Raw genomic sequence first — 20,118 nt, forward strand, 5'->3', positions numbered from 1 at the left:
CTGTCACCAGAGATGTCACAACTTGATTGAAAGTTCATTCAATACTTTTACATTGTGTTACAAAATATAAAACCAGAAAAATAAATTAAACTCAATGTTCCTGGAATGAATCCAGAGATGGCTCACACACACACACACACACACACACACACACACACACACACACACACACACACACACGTGTATGACAGAACAAATGCAAAGCTCTGATTCCATTTAAGCGTACTGCTGCTTTGAGAGCCGCCCTGAATCATGAGAGAGTAGGGCTGGATTTACTCACAGCTATCTGGTGACAGAGGAGTCTGAAGGGCTGCACACACACATACACGCACACACACACACACACACACACACACACACACAGAGTCTGACTGAAGGGCTGCTGTCTCTCACTCCTCTCTGCACCATACAGTACTCTTCTTTTGCAGCCACCTATCTTCTCTTAATCCCTTTCTCTTCTCTTCTTTTCATCTTCTGTCTTCTTTCTTTTCCCTCTCTCATCCTCTTTTCTCCTCCCTGCTCTCTTCTCATCTTTCCCTCCCCGCTCCACTCCACCCTCTCCTTTCCTCTCTTCTCCTCTCCCCTCCTTTCCCCACCCCTCTCCTCTCCTTTTCTCTCCACTTCTCCTCCCACCGCTTCATCTCCTGTAATCCAGCTGCTTTGCTTTAAACACCATGAGCTTTCTACCCCTGACTTCACTCCTCTCTTGTCATGTCAGTAAGTATCTGTCACACACACACACACACACACACACACACACACACACACACACACACACACACACACACACACACACACACACACACACACACACACACACACACACACACACACACACACACACACACACACAACAAATCCATCCCTGACTGGAAGGACAATGGGCAGGATTTACCTGCAGTCAGTCTCAGCATCTGCTTTTGTTTGTCTGTTTGTTTGTTTGTTTGTTTGTTTGTTTGTTTGTTTGTTTGCCTGTTTGTGTTTGTTTGTTGTTGTTTGTCCTCTTGCATGTGGAAAGTTTTAAAACTCAAAGGTGTGCGGTGAGTGAAAGGGTGACAGAGAGCACCGATTCCTCTTCTGTTTGTCTGACTCCTCCTAAGAGAGCGCAGAGTCCTGACTCCTCCTAAGAGAGCGCAGAGTCCTGACTCCTCCTAAGAGAGCGCAGAGTCCTGACTCCTCCTAAGAGAGCGCCGAGTCCTGACTCCTCCTAAGAGAGCGCCGAGTCCTGACTCCTCCTAAGAGAGCGCAGAGTCCTGACTCCTCCTAAGAGAGCGCCGAGTCCTGACTCCTCCTAAGAGAGCGCAGAGTCCTGACTCCTCCTAAGAGAGCGCCGAGTCCTGACTCCTCCTAAGAGAGCGCCGAGTCCTGACTCCTCCTAAGAGAGCGCCGAGTCCTGACTCCTCCTAAGAGAGCGCCGAGTCCTGACTCCTCCTAAGAGAGCGCCGAGTCCTGACTCCTCCTAAGAGAGCGCCGAGTCCTGACTCCTCCTAAGAGAGCGCCGAGTCCTGACTCCTCCTAAGAGAGCGCCGAGTCCTGACTCCTCCTAAGAGAGCGCAGAGTCCTGACTCCTCCTAAGAGAGCGCCGAGTCCTGACTCCTCCTAAGAGAGCGCTGAGTCTTGACTCCTAAGAGAGCGCAGAGTCCTGACTCCTCCTAAGAGAGCGCTGAGTCCTGACTCCTCCTAAGAGAGCGCTGAGTCTTGACTCCTCCTAAGAGAGCGCCGAGTCCTGACTCCTAAGAGAGCGCCGAGTCCTGACTCCTAAGAGAGCGCCGAGTCCTGACTCCTCCTAAGAGAGTGCTGAGTCCTGACTCCTAAGAGAGCGCTGAGTCCAGGCTGCTGTTAAGGACGTGTGAGATGGCCAGATGAGAGGCTCAGGCCCTTCCCTTAGTGTACTGAGGAGAACTGACCCCAAAGCCCCGGCCTGTGGCCTGCTGTCCAGTTCTGGAGGCTCATGAAGGTCATGTCTTAGTGGACTCACTGACCTCACAACAGCTCTGTTGCACCCCTGAACCCCCTCCCTTAACCAACCCCAAGAGTGACTTCCCTTAACCAACCCCAGTGACTCCTCCCTTAACCAACCCCAAGAGTGACTCCTTCCTTAACCAACTCCAAGAGTGACTCTTCCCTTAACCAACCCCAAGAACCACTCCTTCCTCTGAACCCCCTCCCTTAACCAACCCCAAGAGTGACTTCCCTTAACCAACCCCAGTGACTCCTCCCTTAACCAACCCCAAGAGTGACTCCTTCCTTAACCAACCCCAAGAGTGACCCTTCCCTTAACCAACCCCAAGAGTGACTCCTCCCTTAACAACCCCAAGAGTGACTCCTCCCTTAACCAACCCCAAGAACGATTCCTTCCTCTGACATGAACCCAACCAGAGAGCGACTCCTTCCTCTGACATGAACCCAAGAGTCTGTGAGGTGCGGTCACACATCTGGCCCTTCCCAGCGTCGCCGCCGGCATATCCAGCTGTCCTGTGCAGGTCGGAGTCCCGTCCTGTGTCCTGTGGGGGAGTCCCAGACGCCGGTCCCTGACCACAACCCATCAGGTCCTCCCAGGGCCTCTGTTTGCTCCGGGGCCGATTGTTGTGGGGCTACTGGCCTGGCTGGAGTGTGTGTGTGTGTGTGTGTGTATGTGTTTCTGTGTTTGCTTGTGTGTGTGTTTGTGTGTGTGTGTTTGTACATCCAGTGTAAATGTGTGCTTGTATTGCATGTGTTTCAATGTGTTTATGTTGCAATATGCAATATGTGTGTGTAAGAAGACATTTGTGGGTCACAAGCCCATGCTAACACACTGCTGTTCCTGTGGCATGATTTGTTTGTTTGTGGTAAAATGTGTGTGTGTGTGTGTGTGTTATGCATGTACATGTGTGTTTGTGTGTGTGTGTGTGTTATGCATGTGTGTGTGATGTCTAGGGTGATCACACACTCCCATTCTCATGGCCTGGCTTTTGTGAGGAGGTGGAGCGTGTGGGGGTGGAGGTGCTGACATATGTGTGTGTGTGTGTGTGTGTGTGTGTGTGTGTGTGTGTGAGGCCCCGGGTGATCACACACTCCCGTTCTCGTGGCGTGGCTTGTGTATGGAGGTGGAGCGTGTGGGGGTGGGGGTGCTGACGGAGGGGGCGAGTGTGCAGAGGAAGCCGGCCAATAGCGTGAGGCCGAGCCCCCCCCACGCGCAGAACATGGACCAGCCGTAGCCGTGGCTGATGTCCTCCGGCAGGCCGTACAGGTAGCGCGGGTACCGGGACAGCTCGAAGTTGATCCCCGCCACGCACGTACACAGAGAGATTATACAGCACGTACCTGCCAGGAGGAGAGGAGAGGAGAGGAGAGGAGAGGGGAGGAGAGGAGAGGAGAGGAGAGGAGAGGAGAGGAGAGAGAGGAGAGGAGAGGAGAGGAGAGGAGAGGAGAGGAGAGGAGAGGAGAGAGGGAGGAGAGGAGAGGAGAGGAGAGGAGAGGAGAGGAGAGGAGAAGAGAGGAGAAGAGAGGAGAGGAGGGGAGAGGAGGGGAGAGTGGAGGAGAGGAGAGGAGAAGAGAGAGGAGAGGAGAAGAGAGAGGAGAGTGGAGGAGAGGAGAGGGGAGTGGAGGAGAGGAGAGGAGAGGAGAGGAGAGGAGAGAGAGGAGAGGAGAGGAGAAGAGAGGAGAGGAGAGGAGAGGAGGGGAGAGGAGGGGAGAGTGGAGGAGAGGAGAGGAGAAGAGAGAGGAGAGGAGAAGAGAGAGGAGAGTGGAGGAGAGGAGAGGAGAAGAGAGGAGAGGAGAGGAGAGGAGAGCAGAGGAGAGGAGAGGAGAGGAGAGGAGAGGAGAGAGAGGAGGAGAGGAGAGGAGAGGAGAGGAGGAGAGGAGAGGAGAGGAGAGGAGGAGAGGAGAGGAGAGGAGAGGAGAGGAGAGGAGAGAGAGGAGAGGAGGAGAGGAGAGGAGAGGAGAGGAGAGAGAGGAGAGGAGAGAGAGGAGAGGAGAGGAGAGGAGAGGAGAGAGAGGAGAGGAGAGGCAGGAGAGGAGAGGAGAGGAGAGGAGAGGAGAGAAGAGGAGAGGAAGAGAGGAGAGGAGAAGAGAGGATAGGAGAGGAGAGGAAGAGAGGAAGAAAGAAGAGAGGAGAAGAGAGAAGAAGAGAGGAGAGGAGAGGAGAGAGAGGAGAGGAGAGGAGAGGCAGGAGAGGAGAGGAGAGGAGAGGAGAGAAGAGGAGAGGAAGAGAGGAGAGGAGAAGAGAGGATAGGAGAGGAGAGGAAGAGAGGAGAGGAGAGGAGAGGAAGAGAGGAGAGGAGAGGGGAGGAGAATGGAGGAGAGTAGAGGAGAGGAAGAGAGGAAGAAAGAAGAGAGGAGAGGAGAGGAGAGGAAAGCAGAGGAAGAGAGGAGATGTAAAAATGGAAGGACAAGACAGAAGAGGAGAGTAAAACAGAGATGAGAAAGAGAGAGAAGAAAGGAGGTAGAGAAAAGGAGAGAGGAGAGGAGAGGAGGAGACAAGATGGAGATGGGCAAAATACTTGTATTAGTCAAGACTGTATTGCAGTTCATTAACATCCTCACAGTTACTGCCATTACTACTGAATAACGAGCACCACTGCTGCAGAATACCCAAGAGCCCAGAGCAGGCTGATCACAGAGCACCACACCACCTGTGCTATTATTACTGAGGGAACGACCCATCACTAATGTGGGGTGTCTAAGGACAAAATAAGCCATTATGTTAGGCTCTCATGCAACACCACACTGCAAACACTAGATGGCGACACTAGATGACTAAATCAACACAGCCCACTCATACTGTACATACTGCACATAAACACAACTCAACCCCTCACAACATACACTTTTAAGCATGCACACACACAAACACAAACACAAACACAGACACAAACACACACACACACACACGCGCGCGCGCACGCACGCACGCACACAAACAGACCTCACCACCTATGAGAAAGAGGAGTGTAAGCATACACTTAGTGTAAACATACACTTTCAAGCACGCACACACAAACACAGACACAGACACACACACAGACACACACACACACACACACACACACAAAATAATGTAGAAAGAATAAGCAATCATGTTTACAATAATGTGTGGCTCTGATATGATACACACAAACATCTTACCTCCCATGAGGAAGAGCAGTCCAGCAACGTACTGCATAAGGTCGTGCTGTTGGCAGCATCCGAGCACGCCGATGACCCAACCAAACAGGATGATGGCCACGGCCATGCCAACAAAACCAGCAGTCATGCGCCTCAGATCTGGGACAGAGAGAGAGAGAGAGAGAGAGAGAGAGAGAGAGAGAGAGAGGACATCAGTCATACGCCTCAAGTCTGGGACAGAGAGAGACAGGCATCAATTTCAATTTCAGTTCTATAGCACCAAAACAACAAACTGCTGCTGGCATTTTGCAAACCCTCAAACCTGAAATTGCACCATTACATACAAACGCACACACACACCCACACCCACACACCCTGGTGCTAAATTGTTGCATAGGGCACATTGCATACTTCTCTCATACATACACAAACACACACACACACACACACACACTTGTCTGGCCCTTTTTTTGTGATGTTGATGGGCAGGTTAGCAGATACAGTGTGTGGTGTACTGACATTAGGAGCTACAGTATGTAATGTACTGACATTAGGAGCTACAGTGTGATAGAAAGAGAGACTTACAGAGTGTGTGGCAGCATTGACAGACATGTCAGAGAGGGAGAGAGAAAAAGAGAGGAGAAAAGAGAAAGTGTATGTGTGTGGTGTCGTGTGTGTGTGTGAGGGAAAGAGAGATAGAGAGAGGAAGAGTGTGTGTGTGTGAGGGAAAGAGAGATAGAGAGAGGAAGAGTGTGTGTGTGTGAGAGAGAGAAAGAGAAAGAGAGAGAGAGTATGTGTGTGTGAGTGTGTGTGTGTGAGAGAGAGAGACCCTTACGGAGTGCATGCCACTCGTCCTGGCGTATGGTCTTGGTGATGCTGATGGAGAGATTGCGTGGGAGGCTGGAGGAGGTGTAGTGATACTTCACTGCTGCACACCTCTGGATCAGACCTGGACAGAGAGGAGAGAGAGAGAGAGAGAGAGAGAGAGAGAGAGAGAGAGGAGAGAAGGAGAGAGAGAGAGAGAGAGAGAGAGATAGTGAGAGAGAGGGACAGAGGGAGAGAGAGAGGGGGGGCAGAGAGAGACACAAACACATGTGTAAATACACACACACACACACACACGTGTAGAAAAAAATTTACACGTGTGAAAATTACAACCGGTTGAGAAAAAATGGATTGCGATGCAAGTACGTTGTCCAAAATTAAATAAATAAATAATAACTTCATACCTCTTTCATGGTTTCACCCCTAACACACACACACTACCCTTTGCACTGGAGGATGAAGGGCTCTCACCTGAAGAGCAGGAGGCTGGTACACACAGACCTGACAGACCACACCTCACACACACCTCACACACTCCCTGGACTGCATCCACTCTGTGTGTGTGTGTGTGTGTATGGGTTGTAGAATATGGCAACCTGATCTTTTCTGGATGTATCTCAAAATGTTGATAATTAAATCTAATTAGCTAATTTAATCCCCTGAATGCTTTTATTTATTTATATTTTATATTTTATTTATTTTATTGTTTGATAGTTTGTTAGTTTGTATTGATCGCCTAGGGGGGCTTTACAGGAGCTCTGAGGATGTCAGACTTTACAGGAGGTTGGCATGTGTATTCATACGGAGAGGGGAGCCATATTTAGACTTTTCTTTTTTAACGAAGCTTATGAGGAGCGTAGATTAATGAACACGGACACACAGCACAACAACAACCGTAAACAACATTAAACAAGCACAACAACAAATGTAAACAACATTAAACAAGCACAACAACAAATGTAAACAACATTAAAGCTTGTCGGAGTGTGTTAGAGGCTGCTGCCACACTGTATAGTAATCACGTGTGTAAGAGCTAATTAGAGTCACAGCCATGTTGATATCAGAGCTGCTCTGGCAGTGACATTGAGGAGGAGAGTGTGTGTGTGTGTGTGTGTGTGTGTGTGTGTGTGTGTGTGTTTGTGTGTGTGTGTGTGTGTGTGAGAGTGTTTGAGTGTGTGTATGTGTATGTGCGTGCATGCGTGCGTGGGTGCGCGTGTGTGTGTGCGTGTGTGTGTACGTGCGTGCGTACGCGCGTGTATGTGTATTAACATAAGTGCTGGGCTGGGGTGAGACTGAGGTGCTGTACAGTGTAGACATCATGACATGCATAATTAAATGTGTGAGATCAGAAAGAGAAATCTACAAACATACACAAGGAAACATACATCCCCTACATCCTATGCATTCCATACATCCCAGGAGATCCATTTCTGAAATCCTTGTAGTCAGTCCCTTCACCTACTTTGGCAAAATGAAATCATGTTCACTGCTTTATCCTCAGTTTGTAATTTCATAGCACACTTTAGCAAAACTGTACACATTGGTGTTTACTATTTACACTATTTTTCCAACTGACATGTTACATAAAACCATAGAGAGCTATAGATAAGGTACAGGTTAGCATTTGGGTTAGAGAGCTATGGATAAGGTACATATTAGCATTTGGGTTAGAGAGCCAAGGTACATGTTAGCATTTGGGTTAGAGAGCTATAGATAAGGTACATGTTAGCATTTGGGTTGAGAGCTAAGGTACATGTTAGCATTTGGGTTGAGAGCTAAGGTACATGTTAGCATTTGGGTTAGAGAGCTATAGATAAGGTACATGTTAGCATTTGGTCGACCGTGCAGGACAATATTGATTGGGGATGCACATTGCAACATTGCATGTGAGTTGGGTGAAATCTTATGGCCAGACTTAGAGAGAGGGCAGGATATAGGCTAATTTTCTTTCTTAGCTAAAATTATTTTTTGTTTTCTTCTTTTGTTGTTTGACATATTTGTATTAAAATGTTATTTGTATTGAAATACAGTGATGTGTGGAGTCCCCATCTGTCTTTCCTATGTGGAGTATCTGCTGAGGGATCTGTGCTCATTCTCCATCAGTCAGGGCGTACACACAAACACACACACACACACACACACACGCACCCGCACACACACACACACACGGTTGCCAGTTGCTTACACCAATGCTGTTTCTTATAGAAAGCATAACGTGATAGCACTGCGTAAAGGTGTTGATATCAAAAGCATTATGAGAGGATGAGCTGAGCATAAAGTGGCATTATATGCTGATGACATGTTGGTGTATATGACTGACCCCAGGACCTGCCTGCCAAAGATGCTTGAGCTGTTAAACTCCTTTGGCAAGACATCAGGATATACAATCAATGTGCAGAAAGAGAGCTTGTGTCTATAGACCCCAATTAAAATATGCACAAACCAATGTAAATATTTAGGTATTTGGATAACCCGTAAGTTTAAAGATCTCTATGAAGCCAATTTCCCTCCACTCTTAAATTGCTTAAAAAAAGATTTAGCTCGTTGGAATCTCCTTCCCCTGTCGTTAGGGGGGAGAATAAATATAATCAAAATGAATATTATGCCCCGACTTTTCCCTGTCGTTAGGGGGGAGAATAAATGTAGACTTTTCCCTGTCGTTAGGGGGGAGAATAAATGTAATCCAAATTAATATTATGCCTTTTATGACTTTTGCTTCTTTTCCAGTGTATTCCCATCTTCTTCACAAAATCTTTTTTCATAAATATAGATCAACTTCTGTCCAGTTTTATTTGGAATGGTAAAAACCCGCGTACATACGTAAGGAAACCGACTGCATGGTGGGCTTTCCCTACCCAATTTTCAATACTATTATTGGTCAGCTAACATTAAAAACATAATGCACTGGATTCATGTGGCTACTGCTTGAGCGTGCATCCTGTACACAAGTATCCTTACATGCACTAGCTTGTTCTAAAATACTCCTTCCAGAATCTATATCAACATACTGCATAAATCCAGTTGTGAGGCACTCCGTCAAGATATGGACACAGTTCAGACGAGCTTTGTCTATAACTGAGATGTCCATAGATACCCCTTTGGTGGGAAATAACATGTTTGCTCCCTCCATGACTGATGATGATTTTAAAATATGGACTGAAAAGGTGAAAACAGTCAAAGATGTATATATGGGTGACACCTTTGCATCTTTTGAACGCTTGAGAACATTTTTGGAGTAGTACCACAAGAACTTGGCATAGGTAAATGGGATAAAACAGTGATAGCATTTGCAACTCTTTTGGCCAGACACATTATTTTATTAAAATGGAAGGACAAGTCTCCACCTGTATTTAAACACTGGATTAACAATGTTATGCACTACTTAACACTTGAACAAATGTGTTATTATTTACAGGGTAATAACATTAAATTCAGTAATATCTGGCAACCTGTTCTTACATTGGTTGAGCAGATGGACTCTAATGACATTGTATGATGTGAATGTTGTTCTCCTCCCCCCTGCTTTGCTATCTATATAATATGTCAATCTGTTTGCTGTGATTTTTGCTGTCTGCTTTTCTTTACATTAGTGGTGCGATGTGGGTGGGTGGGTTGTGATGTGTCTGTTTTTTGTTGTATGTGAAAATACAATAAAAAGACTTTGATTAAAAAAAGAAAACATAACGTGGCCAAAAACATAAAGCCACTCTCTCCCTCTCTCTCACACACACACACACACACCACCATCACCTGATGTTTTATACATTCTCAGGATATTCCGTCTCTGTGCAGCCCAACAAGGGGAAAGCCTAATACATAATGAAAGACACAGGAAGAGGAGTGGTGTGTGTGTGTGTGTGTGTGTGTGTGTGTGTATGTGTGTGTGAGAGAGAGAGAGAGAGTGTGAAAGAGGGTGTGTGTGTACATATGTGTATGTGCATATGCATCTGTGTGTATGTATGTCCGTGCATGTTTGTGTACTTATAGTATGTGTGTGTGCATCTGTGTGTATGTGTGTGCATACTTAGAGTGTATACTTATGTGCATATGCATCTGTGTGTATGCATGTGTGTGTGTACTTACAGTGTGCGTATGTGTGTGCATGTTTGTGTACTTACAGTGTGTGTGTGGACACACACATGCACACAGCAAGATTGTATACTTCCTTGTCCCAAGAGCTCTATTATGACAAATAAGCACATGAGCTTAGGATGGAAGCCAAGACAACACACACACACACACACACACACACACACACACACACACACACGCAAAATAACGTAGAAAGAAAAGAATAAGCAATCATGTTTACAATAATGTATGGTGTGATTCTGCATGAAAACAGAAAAAAAACTTATTTTTAAAGTTGTATAAATGATAGTTTAAGAGTCTCTTATTGTTGTTGTTGTTATTGTTGTCGTTTCCTCTGTGTGTATGTGTGTGTGTGTATGTGTGTGTATGTGTGTATATGTGTGTGTGTGTATATATGTGTGTGTTTGTGTGTGTGTGTGTGTGTGTGTGTGTGTGTGTGTGTGTGTGTATGTATATGTGTGTGTGTGTGTGTGTGTGTATGTGTGTGTGTGTGTGTGTGTGTGTATGTGTGTGTATGTGTGTGTGTATGTGTGTGTGTGTGTGTGTGTGTGTGTGTGTGTGTGTGTGTGTGTATTTGTGTTGCTGCAGAGATGCTGAGTCTGCAGTTGGAGAGAGTGAACACAGCAGTGGATCTGAACCTCGCAGCCATACCACCTGCTCCCTCATTTACTACAGAGAGAGAGAAGATGGAGAGAGAGAGCAAGAGAGAGAGAGGAAGGAGAGAGAGATGAGGGAGAGGGGGAGAGAAAGAGACAGAGGAAGGAAGGAGAAGATGGAGAGAGAGAGTGAGAGAGAGGAGGGAGAGAGAGAGAGAAAGAGAGAGGAGGGAGAGAGAGAAAGAGAGAGATTGAGAGAGGGTAGGTAGGAAGGAGGTAGAGAAAGAGAGAGAGAAGGAGAGAGGGAGGGAGGGAAGGAAGAAAAGAGGGAGAGAGAAAATGAGGGAGGGCAAGGGGGAGGGATAGAGAAAAATGGGGGTAATAGAGAGAGAGAGTGAGAGAGAGACAGAGAGAGGACAACAGAATGCTTTTTCTTGCTTTGGTTTTGGACGTTGGACGCTTTTGGTTTTGGACGTTGCTTTTTCATGCTTTGATTTTGTCTTCAGTTGTAAATCCAGTGCACCCCTTTGACTTACAGTGATACCTGTAAATGATATTTGTGTATGTACTTTTCTTGCATATATGCTAATTGCTCTATATTATAGTTGAATTATATTTAAGATTCAATTAAATTCAATCTCCATTGAATATAAAATAATTAAATCCATCCCATAATAGCAGCAACAGTGAGTCACACATAATAACAGCATAGCAGATCATCAGAATCAATCAATCAATCTGCCAATCAATCAATCAATCAATCTGCTAATCACTGGTATAGATTCTCTGACCATTGGTTCTCTGGCCAGTGCTTTTTAAGCTGGATGAGTACTGTACACAGCTCTTTCTGGGCTGGTTAAGGTGTCCTCTATGTTGAGTACTGCACACAGCTCTTTCTGGGCTGGTTAAGGCCTCTATGATGTTGTTCTCTGGCTCACCCAGGCAACACATTAATTAATTTATAATCAACATTTCTGAGGATTGCGTCACGTGTAGGCACACCAGAGAACACGATCAGATGACTGGCACTACACCATCTTGGTATGCCAGGGCAGATGACTGGCACTACTACACCATCTCGGCAGCTGGATCATGCCAGGGAGATGACTGGCACTACACCATCTTGGTATGCCAGGGTAGATCACTGTTACTACACCATCTTGGTATGCCAGGGCAGATGACTGGCACTACACAATCTCTCGGTAGCTGAAGCAGCAACCTCATACTGTAGTATCATTATAAGCCACTATGAGCCTCCACACATATCGGAACGTCACCTATTACTGCCCGTCCCCTATTTACGTGTACATTTACGTATATGTGTCACTTAATATTCATTTCTATACAAACCAAGACGGCGGATTCGTAAAGAAACGCAAGCACCCACACCATAAGTGTATCTAAATGAGCTATGTACAAAAATGACATTTTACCGTGACTCGAAGAGCTGTAAACAGTGTTGTAAGGCTGTGTGTACAAATCCGCTTGAAGCGGCAGTGGAATTTTGATTTGCGATTTTGAACTCCGAGCATGGTAAACAAAATCGGATATTTCAGGCAGTAAACACCCCGGTAAGAACCAAACCAGATTTTGTTAAAATCTACACACCTATAGTCCGGTGGGCAGAAAGGTGAACCCGGAAATGTTGAGTACACCAAAGTTTTATGATGGAAATATATAGTATGGGTCCCCAGCATGCAGAAACTGCCGGATGCTAATTTGCATATGTTGGGCAATTTGTGTAATTGAGCTAATTAGCATAAATTAGCATAATCGCCTATATTGATCATATTATAGGAGCTGCTTAGGCAAAATGGACAATGTTAGTATGTTTTTAGGCGTTACTGGAGATGCTGAGTCCATACCTGACATTTTCAAGATTGAAAATCACTATTTAAACATGGTTTGGTCACGTTCTTACTCTCATTAAGCTGATTTTGCTGAGTTTTTGGGGCCGATTTAGACAGATTTTTGGAGGATAAAAATGTTCAGTGTTCAGGAATAATTTGGATCCTCAAGTATTTTCTGAATTCCACAATAATTTTGAAAATAGCTATTCACTGGCCCTCTGCTGTGACTCACAATTGAGTAACAAAGTGAAGAACTAGCCTCTACTACTCCTCACTGTCCTCATCCATTGTCCTGTCGTCATCTTCTCCAGACTCTTCATCCCTGTCCTTCTGCTCTTTTTGCTGTGTTAATATATTGCAACATGTAACATCACTGCCTTTGCAGAAACAATAATTAGTACAGGCCAGGCCTGCAGCTGCACAGCTGCACTTTCCAGATACATGTATACACAGTTCTAACCCAGCTGTGCAGTTACAGCTGATAACATCTAACAAATCAGGAGGAGCAACAGGACTTGAATCGAGGGTGGGCAAGTTCCTCTCTTTTCTTCATACCTGTCTTCTTATTCCATCCAAACGCGGTAATATCCACAGCCGGTGGATCAGGACGGTCTGGTGCTTTCCAAAGCAGCACCTGTAGATGGGCACGTTTTCCATAGAGGAGCAAGTTGCGTTCTGTAGGAGACAGTGTCTTCAGTGCTGGAGGAGCCGGGAGTGGGAGACCTCTCCGCCAGGGATGGATCACTGCACGGGCCCAGGGGCCCAAGCCTTTGCATGAAATCATTGCCTCAATATCAACACATTATCAGGATGTAGTAGGCTATGAATCTGATTGAATTTAGTATTGGCCATCCCCAAAATGCACCAGAATACAGAAAATCACATCAAACAAATTAAAACATTTCTGAGGGAGGACCCCCAAACCCCCCTTCCACATATTCGACAATTAGTGGGGGGCCCTTAATACATCTGGGCCCAGGGGCCCGAAAGTTCATAATCCGTCCATGCTAGGTGGAGGCCAAAAAAAAACAAGGTTCCAAAAAGAGCCCTAGCAAGGGGTAATAAAAAGCTTACAAAGGCCTTCAGTAGAGACCAGCCGTCACCTGGGCCTGGCTACGGGAGGAGTGCTTGCCTGAAGAGGGTCTCGATGCAGTGGCCACGGCGGAGAAAGACTTAACGCGACCGGGAGAGCGGCCTGAGCAAGCAGCCTTGGAAGATGAGGTGGTGACGCCGGCCTGGGTGCTGACTTCACCGTGAGAAGACCTGGAGTCCCTGCCCCCGCCGGGCGGCTTTAGGCTGGAGTTGCCGGTGGCCCTGGCTGCGGAGCCGTTTGAGGCACGACGGTTGGGCAGCCTCGGTGGAAGGGCCCTCTGAAAAACTGAACTCTAAGCCTTTGGGTGCGTGTGGGAGGCACCATGCTGTGCGGGCGCCTGTTCGAGTTGGCCTGTTCGCTGGCGCTCTTAAAATACATTATACGGGGAAAAAAAAATAAGGGGAAAAAAGTTTGTTGTGTGAAATCCGATGCCATGAGCCAGAGAGAAGGTCTAGGCGACCGTGGCGGAGTGGAGCGGCCGGGAGCAGCGGAGGAGGACAGCTCTGCGACAAGGCAGCAGCGGAGGAGGACCGCTATGCGACAAGGCAGCAGAGGAGGGATGCCAACGTCGGTAGCTGTAGCTGTGCGCAGCGTGGTCCGGCTGCGATGGAGCTGGAGTCTGCTGCCCCGACTGGCAAGACGACGGAGCGGAGCGTCGGAGGTGTGGTGCCGGTTACGGTGCTCAGTGCCGGGGGGTCTGTGGCAGTGGAGGCTAGGCCCCGCCAGGTGTTGGAGGAACATTTCTGTGGTGCACACTGCGAAAGTGCGACCTGAGGGCATTCGCTGGGGACGAGCGGCGACGGCCAGGTGACTGCCAGCACGCCCGCATTGGGCCGCTGGTGGTCGTGGTTCCTCGGGGTGAGTAGGGCTCTTGTGGTGTGTGCACCCCACCTGCTGTGTGGCAGTGCCAGAGACTTTGCTGGACTGAATGTGGGAACGCCCGCACCGAGGACGGCAATGGCTTGTTGGGGGAACTGTGTAGCGTGCTGGACTGTGCTTGAAATTCCCACAATGTTTTGCGCTGGGGATTCTGGGAGAACTTTGGGGTTGTTAATATGTGTGCTTGTGCCTTTATGGTGTGGCGTCCAACCCTATGTGTGTAAGGTGCGAGTGTTCTTGACTTCCCTAGCATGTGCTATGTTCTGTGCCTATGTCCCTGCTCCCGACCTTTAATAAAGCTTTTGATTAGACAACGCTGTCTCATCAATCGTTACACTATTAAATCTGCTTAGCATCATTAGCATGCTGCACATATTTGTTAAAGCTCTTGCATTCAAGTTGAATGATCATCTCAATACCAATGTTTCCCAAAAGGGCATGTCTCAAGGAGAACAATATTACCTTAAACACACATGAGGAAACTGAACAGTCCAATCAGTAGACTATGATAAGCTAGCCAACTATGCTACTTTGTTTACAATATTTCCAGGCTTCAACCAGACAGCTGAATGTGGTAGAGTTATAATAGAAATAGTAGGCCTAAGCTATAGGTTAATCTGCATAAAGTGTGCTGTCATAAATATCAGACATTCAGTATTCTCTCTTTTTATATCAGGATATAAAATAATACAGATATATTATATTGTAGTCTAGCCACCCCACCCCCCCTTCCAAAAAAAGAGGTTTGTATCAAACCGTGGGTCACAAATCACGATACGAATCGAATTGTTAAGTTGGTGTATTGTTACAGCCCTACTGTATATCGCTACAGCCCCATCCTCCAAAAATCTGTCTAAATTGGACCAAAAAACTCAGCAAAATCAGCTTAATGAGAGTAAAAACGTGACCAAACCAAGTTTAAATAGTGATTTTGAATCTTGAAAATGTCAGATATGGACTCAACATCTCCAGTAACCCCTAAAAACATACTAACATTGTCCATTTTGGCCAAGCAGCTCTTATAATATCATCAATATAGGTGATTATGCTAAGTTATGCTAATTAGCTCAATTACACACAGTTTCTGCATGCTGGGAACCCATACTATATATTTCCATCATAAAACTTTGGTGTACTCAACATTTCCGGGTCCACAATGGGGCTCTATGGGCTGTCCACCGGACTACTATGGCAACTGAAAAATGTAAGGTTCATTTATCAAATGTTATTTTGAAGTATTAAAAAACATTGTTGTTTTAGAATTTTAGAACGAAAAGGGCGGCAATTGGTGCTTTTACGATATAACAGAGCACATACTGAATTTGCAACACTGGAGGTATATATCTCTGCCATCTCTTAAATCATCACTAAGAATATGACCAAGATACTTTACTTCCTTGCAAGTCAGGAGTGGGGTATTGTATTGATAAAACAAGTAGGGGTTAATGTATAGAACACCGCTCATTATCGGGAAAATAAGTCCCAACCGGGCGAACCAGGTCTTGATTCGCCCTGATGGGACTTATTTTCCTGATAATGACCAGCGCTCTATACATTATCCCCCATATTACACGGCTATTGATTTTGTATTTGTGGCTTTTGCTGAGAAACAAATAGTTCGCAACACACCCTCAACTTGAATCAAACATTCTTTAGAACACAGTTGATAAACCCTCTGCTTTCACTTTCGACTGAAGAGTGCCCGGACTACTTGCGGAATGATATGAAAGATGTGAATAATAAGTACAAAACCCATTTTCCTTGACTGCGGTCTGTTATACATAGCAATGGTCTGTTATACAAAATGATCAATCTGTGAATGGAGCATTCTAAAGCATTATGAAGAGCCGTGGAATAATCTACTATTAATTGTGTTTTGGTTTAGAAAATGGATGATGTTTGCCACACACACACACACACTCGCCACACAAACACACACACACACACACACTCGCCACACAAACACACACACACAAACACACACACACACACACACACACACACACACACACACACACACACACACAGGTGAAAACCCAAACAGGAGTGGTCTCACTATCTACGAGGCCAAGGAGAAGACAGCAGTGGGCTTTGAGTTGAGTATTAAGTATTCATATCACACAGCAGGGAGAGAGAGAGAGGACAGAGGAAGGTGGGACAGAGAAGAGATGAAGAGAGAAAGAGAGGAGGAGTGAGGGGGAGAGATAGAGACTGAATCAGATTCAAATATGACCCTGGAGTGTAGTTTTTGTTTAAGTGACAGAAGCAGTTTGCTCACACTGATCACCTCACCATGGATAAGATGCAGCTTACACACGGCCCTAATGCGGCCCTGATCCGCAGTGATTTGTTCATTCATGTGTACTACTATCTCCCCCAGCTTCCAGACAGGATGGGACACACGGCTGGAGGAATTATTGATGAAACTACAGAGAGAGGTGAAGGAACGAGAGAATAGGAAAGAGGAATGGAGAGAAGAGGAGGAGTAGAGATATAAAGCAAAGTATGGAGAGCTGTGTAGAGAGAGAGAAGAGAGGAAAAAGAGAAAAGGGGAGATGAATTTCAGGAGAGAGAAAAGGAAAGAGAGGACAGAGGGAGAAGAGTAAGGAGAGAGAGAAGAGAAGAGAGAGAGGAGAGAGAAGAGAGAGAAGAGAGAGAGGAGAGAGAGGAGGGAAAGTAGAGGAAAGAGAGGAGAAGACAGTGGAGAGGAGAGAGAGGAGAGAGGAGAGGAGAGAGTGGAGAGAGGGAGGAGGAGAGAGAGAGGTGGGAGAGAGGAGAGGGAGAGAGGAGAGAGAAGAGAGAGGAGAGGAGAGAGAGGAGAGAGGGAGAAGAGGAGAGAGAGAGGAGAAGAGAGAGGAGAGGAGAGGAGAGAGTGGAGAGAGAGGAGAGGAGAGGAGAGGAGAGAGAGGAGAGAGGGAGAAGAGGAGAGAGAGAGGAGGGAGAAGAGAGGAGAGGAGAGTGGAGAGAGAGGAGAGGAGAGGAGAGGAGAGAGAGGAGAGAGGGAGAAGAGAGGAGAGGAGAGAGTGGAGAGAGAGGAGAGGAGAGGAGAGAGTGGAGAGAGAGGAGAGGAGAGGAGAGGAGAGAGAGGAGAGAGGGAGAAGAGGAGAGAGAGAGGAGGGAGAAGAGAGGAGAGGAGAGTGGAGAGAGAGGAGAGGAGAGGAGAGGAGAGAGAGGAGAGAGGGAGAAGAGAGGAGAGGAGAGAGTGGAGAGAGAGGAGAGGAGAGGAGAGAGTGGAGAGAGGGAGAAGAGGAGAGAGAGAGGAGGGAGAGAGGAGAGTGGAGGGGTCCACAGAGACATGCTGTCAGACAGACCTGTCATGCCTTAGCAGAGAGGGACTTCAGGGACTATAAGAGCTACTGTGATCTCATTCTAAACAACACACACACACACACACACACACACACACACACACACACACACACACTTGTGCTCGCAGCATCTCTGAGTCTGACTGAAGAGCGGTGAGTGGAGAGGTCAAGAGAAGGCTGAGATCACTGTGGAGGATGCTCATGAAACACAGGACCCAGCGGCTGCAGGACACACCCTACCACTGCCCACCTGACCAGGACACACCCTACCACTGCCCACCTGACCGGAGGGGTGAGGGAGGCTATATCCAGAGTAGGAGGTAAATCTGACGTGGTATCGGTATCTGCATCCAGGAAGTGATGTATCTAACAGGTGCCTCTCTGCTGTAAACAGCAGTAAATGGAACTGTGTAAATGAAAGTGTTTCCTGACGGTGCCGGTCCACCCATGTCCATATACCCTGTTACTGTATTTCAGATGGAGCTCATATAGGCTACCCTGTTACTGTATATCAGATGGAGCTCCCGCCCATGTCCATATACCCTGTTACTGTATATCAGATGGAGCTCATATACCCTGTTACTGTATATCAGATGGAGCTCATATACCCTGTTACTGTATATCAGATGGAGCTCCATGTTTGATACCCTGTTCCTGTATATCAGTTGGAGCTCGCCCCCGCCCATGTCCGGATGTTGATTAGTTATTCAGCCCGCGTGCATCTCTGGGTTAGCCCTCGGGCGCTCCGGCCCATTTCCCTGTAACGACTCATTATCTCACGACCCTGCCAGCTGCGAGTACGGGGATCGACTAAGCTCACAGCACCTTAACGACAACCCCCCCCCCCCCCAACCCCCCAGCGAGCGATTCCACGTGCGGGTCATAAACATTCAGCACTGTGGACAGCGCTCACGTGCATTCGTCATGCTGAAGTATGGGGTGGGAATCACACCAAATAAAAACATGCCAACCGAAAACGTCTTTTCACATCTAAAAAAACCCACTCCACTCGGCTTCATTGTCCATTTGATTGGTGTTCAAGAAAACTCCACTTGTGCCATGGCTGGCTGCTATAGTTTTGAGGCCCAGGCTGTCCTGCGGGTGACCCGTCTGCCCACTGTAGGCTACTCATTCCTCCGGCCCTCGTTGGAAAGCAGAACATACTCCTGCACTTGGGTCTGGAGTGAAACAGCATAACTATTCTCACCTTTATAGATGAGCTCCTCCGTCTCCAAGTCGAAGCCTTCTCGCAGACACTTCCTCCACAGCCCCGAGATGGTGGAGTTGAACTGCCGGCTACACTGCGACTCCATGGCCGGGGCAGCAGCAACAACCTGCCGCCTCTCCCGCAGAAGAGCTCCGTCACTCGGCCCCGGGTGTCTCCGCTCCACGGTGCCCTTCAGAGGCATCTGGAGCGGCAGGTTGTGGTTGGACAGGAGGATGAAGCCCGGGTCTTTCCTCTTGTTGTTGGCGTAATTCTTACAGCGTTCCCGGTGTCTCCGCGCGTCCGTCTCGTACCAGTGGTCAGTGCAAATAGCCATCGCGAGCAAAGCAAGCGAGCAGAACGCCAAGAAGAGTCCCGCGCCAGTGAGGATCTTCATGGCAGCCATCTTCCTCACGTAACGGAGAGAGAGCGCAGGCAGAGTGGATCTCCGGAGCCCGGAAGCCTGCGGCACAAATCACTGATTCCTCGCGCACTCAGTCGCGCTCATCACGGACGCCACCCTGTCCTCCGTCCCCTCTGACTGCTTTCGGTTATCGTGGAGCGCTGAGACAGATGCGACGTCCGTCCCACCATCTGCTCCGGAATGACGGAGAGCGAGAGAGGCAGCGCGAGAGAGAGTGCCTGTCGAGGGATGCTGCCTGCGACGAGCCGGATGGTGATGCAATGCGCTCTGTCTCCGCTGGGGCTCGCGCGGAATAGATGCCGGAATCAGAGCGGAGACGCGGAAACGGCCGGGACCACCCGGGCGGAGAGTGAGTGACAGCCGGGAGGACCGACAAAGAGAACTGCTTACCAAAAGACGTGTTGTTGGCGAGCTGGAGAGCTCTACATTCCTCCCTGTTCTGTTCTGGATGACCATGCGGGGGGATTCGGGAGGCGCAGTCCCTTACAAATGCGTCCTCGGGTTTGTTTACATGTTTATACAGATCTGTCCGTGTTTTCAGGGCTGCGATTGGACGATAGGTGGAAGTGGTGGTGGGTGATGAAGAAAGTGGTCAGTGGGCTAATTGACCACGCCTCCTGGGCAGACGCTCAGAATGACCATTTAAAACATCCTAACACTTCGTGTCTTTTGGTCGCTGATGCTACCGTCATCAGGAACTAGGCAATGGCAGCCTGAAGCAGGAAAAGGAAAAGTAACTGGCCACTGAGAATTGTGATGAAC

At 47.6% G+C, this 20,118-nt stretch overlaps 1 protein-coding gene across 1 annotated transcript; it reads right to left on the reverse strand.

The window, feature by feature from the left end:
* Nucleotides 1–2,292: 2,292 nt before the first annotated feature.
* Nucleotides 2,293–19,823, reverse strand: tmem276b (transmembrane protein 276b). Its single transcript, XM_076292822.1, has 4 exons — nucleotides 18,936–19,823; nucleotides 5,921–6,034; nucleotides 5,107–5,244; nucleotides 2,293–3,303 (listed from the first exon to the last, which is right to left on the reverse strand). Exons 1-4 carry the CDS (start codon nucleotides 19,336–19,338, stop codon nucleotides 3,047–3,049), a joined length of 912 nt encoding a protein of 303 aa, XP_076148937.1. The 5' UTR covers nucleotides 19,339–19,823; the 3' UTR covers nucleotides 2,293–3,046.
* Nucleotides 19,824–20,118: the final 295 nt, after the last annotated feature.

The sequence above is a fragment of the Alosa pseudoharengus genome, unplaced genomic scaffold (genome assembly GCF_046254945.1).
Source record: "Alosa pseudoharengus isolate Yale_2024_CS ecotype anadromous, Long Island Sound unplaced genomic scaffold, YU_APseudo_1.1 YU_APseudo_1.1_scf_19, whole genome shotgun sequence".
Classification (NCBI taxonomy): Eukaryota; Metazoa; Chordata; class Actinopteri; order Clupeiformes; family Clupeidae; genus Alosa; species Alosa pseudoharengus.

What these genes read in the sequence shown, in the direction of transcription:
- tmem276b (XM_076292822.1), bottom strand. Translation starts at nt 19,338, where the DNA reads ATGGCTGCCATGAAGATCCTCACTGGCGCGGGACTCTTCTTGGCGTTC. An exon ending in GGAGGAGCTCATCTATAAAG is followed by an intron (nt 6,035 to 18,935) that starts GTGAGAATAGTT and finishes CTCTCTGTCCAG; the next exon opens with GTCTGATCCAGAGGTGTGCA. An exon ending in ACTGCTCTTCCTCATGGGAG is followed by an intron (nt 3,304 to 5,106) that starts GTAAGATGTTTG and finishes TCCTCCTGGCAG; the next exon opens with GTACGTGCTGTATAATCTCT.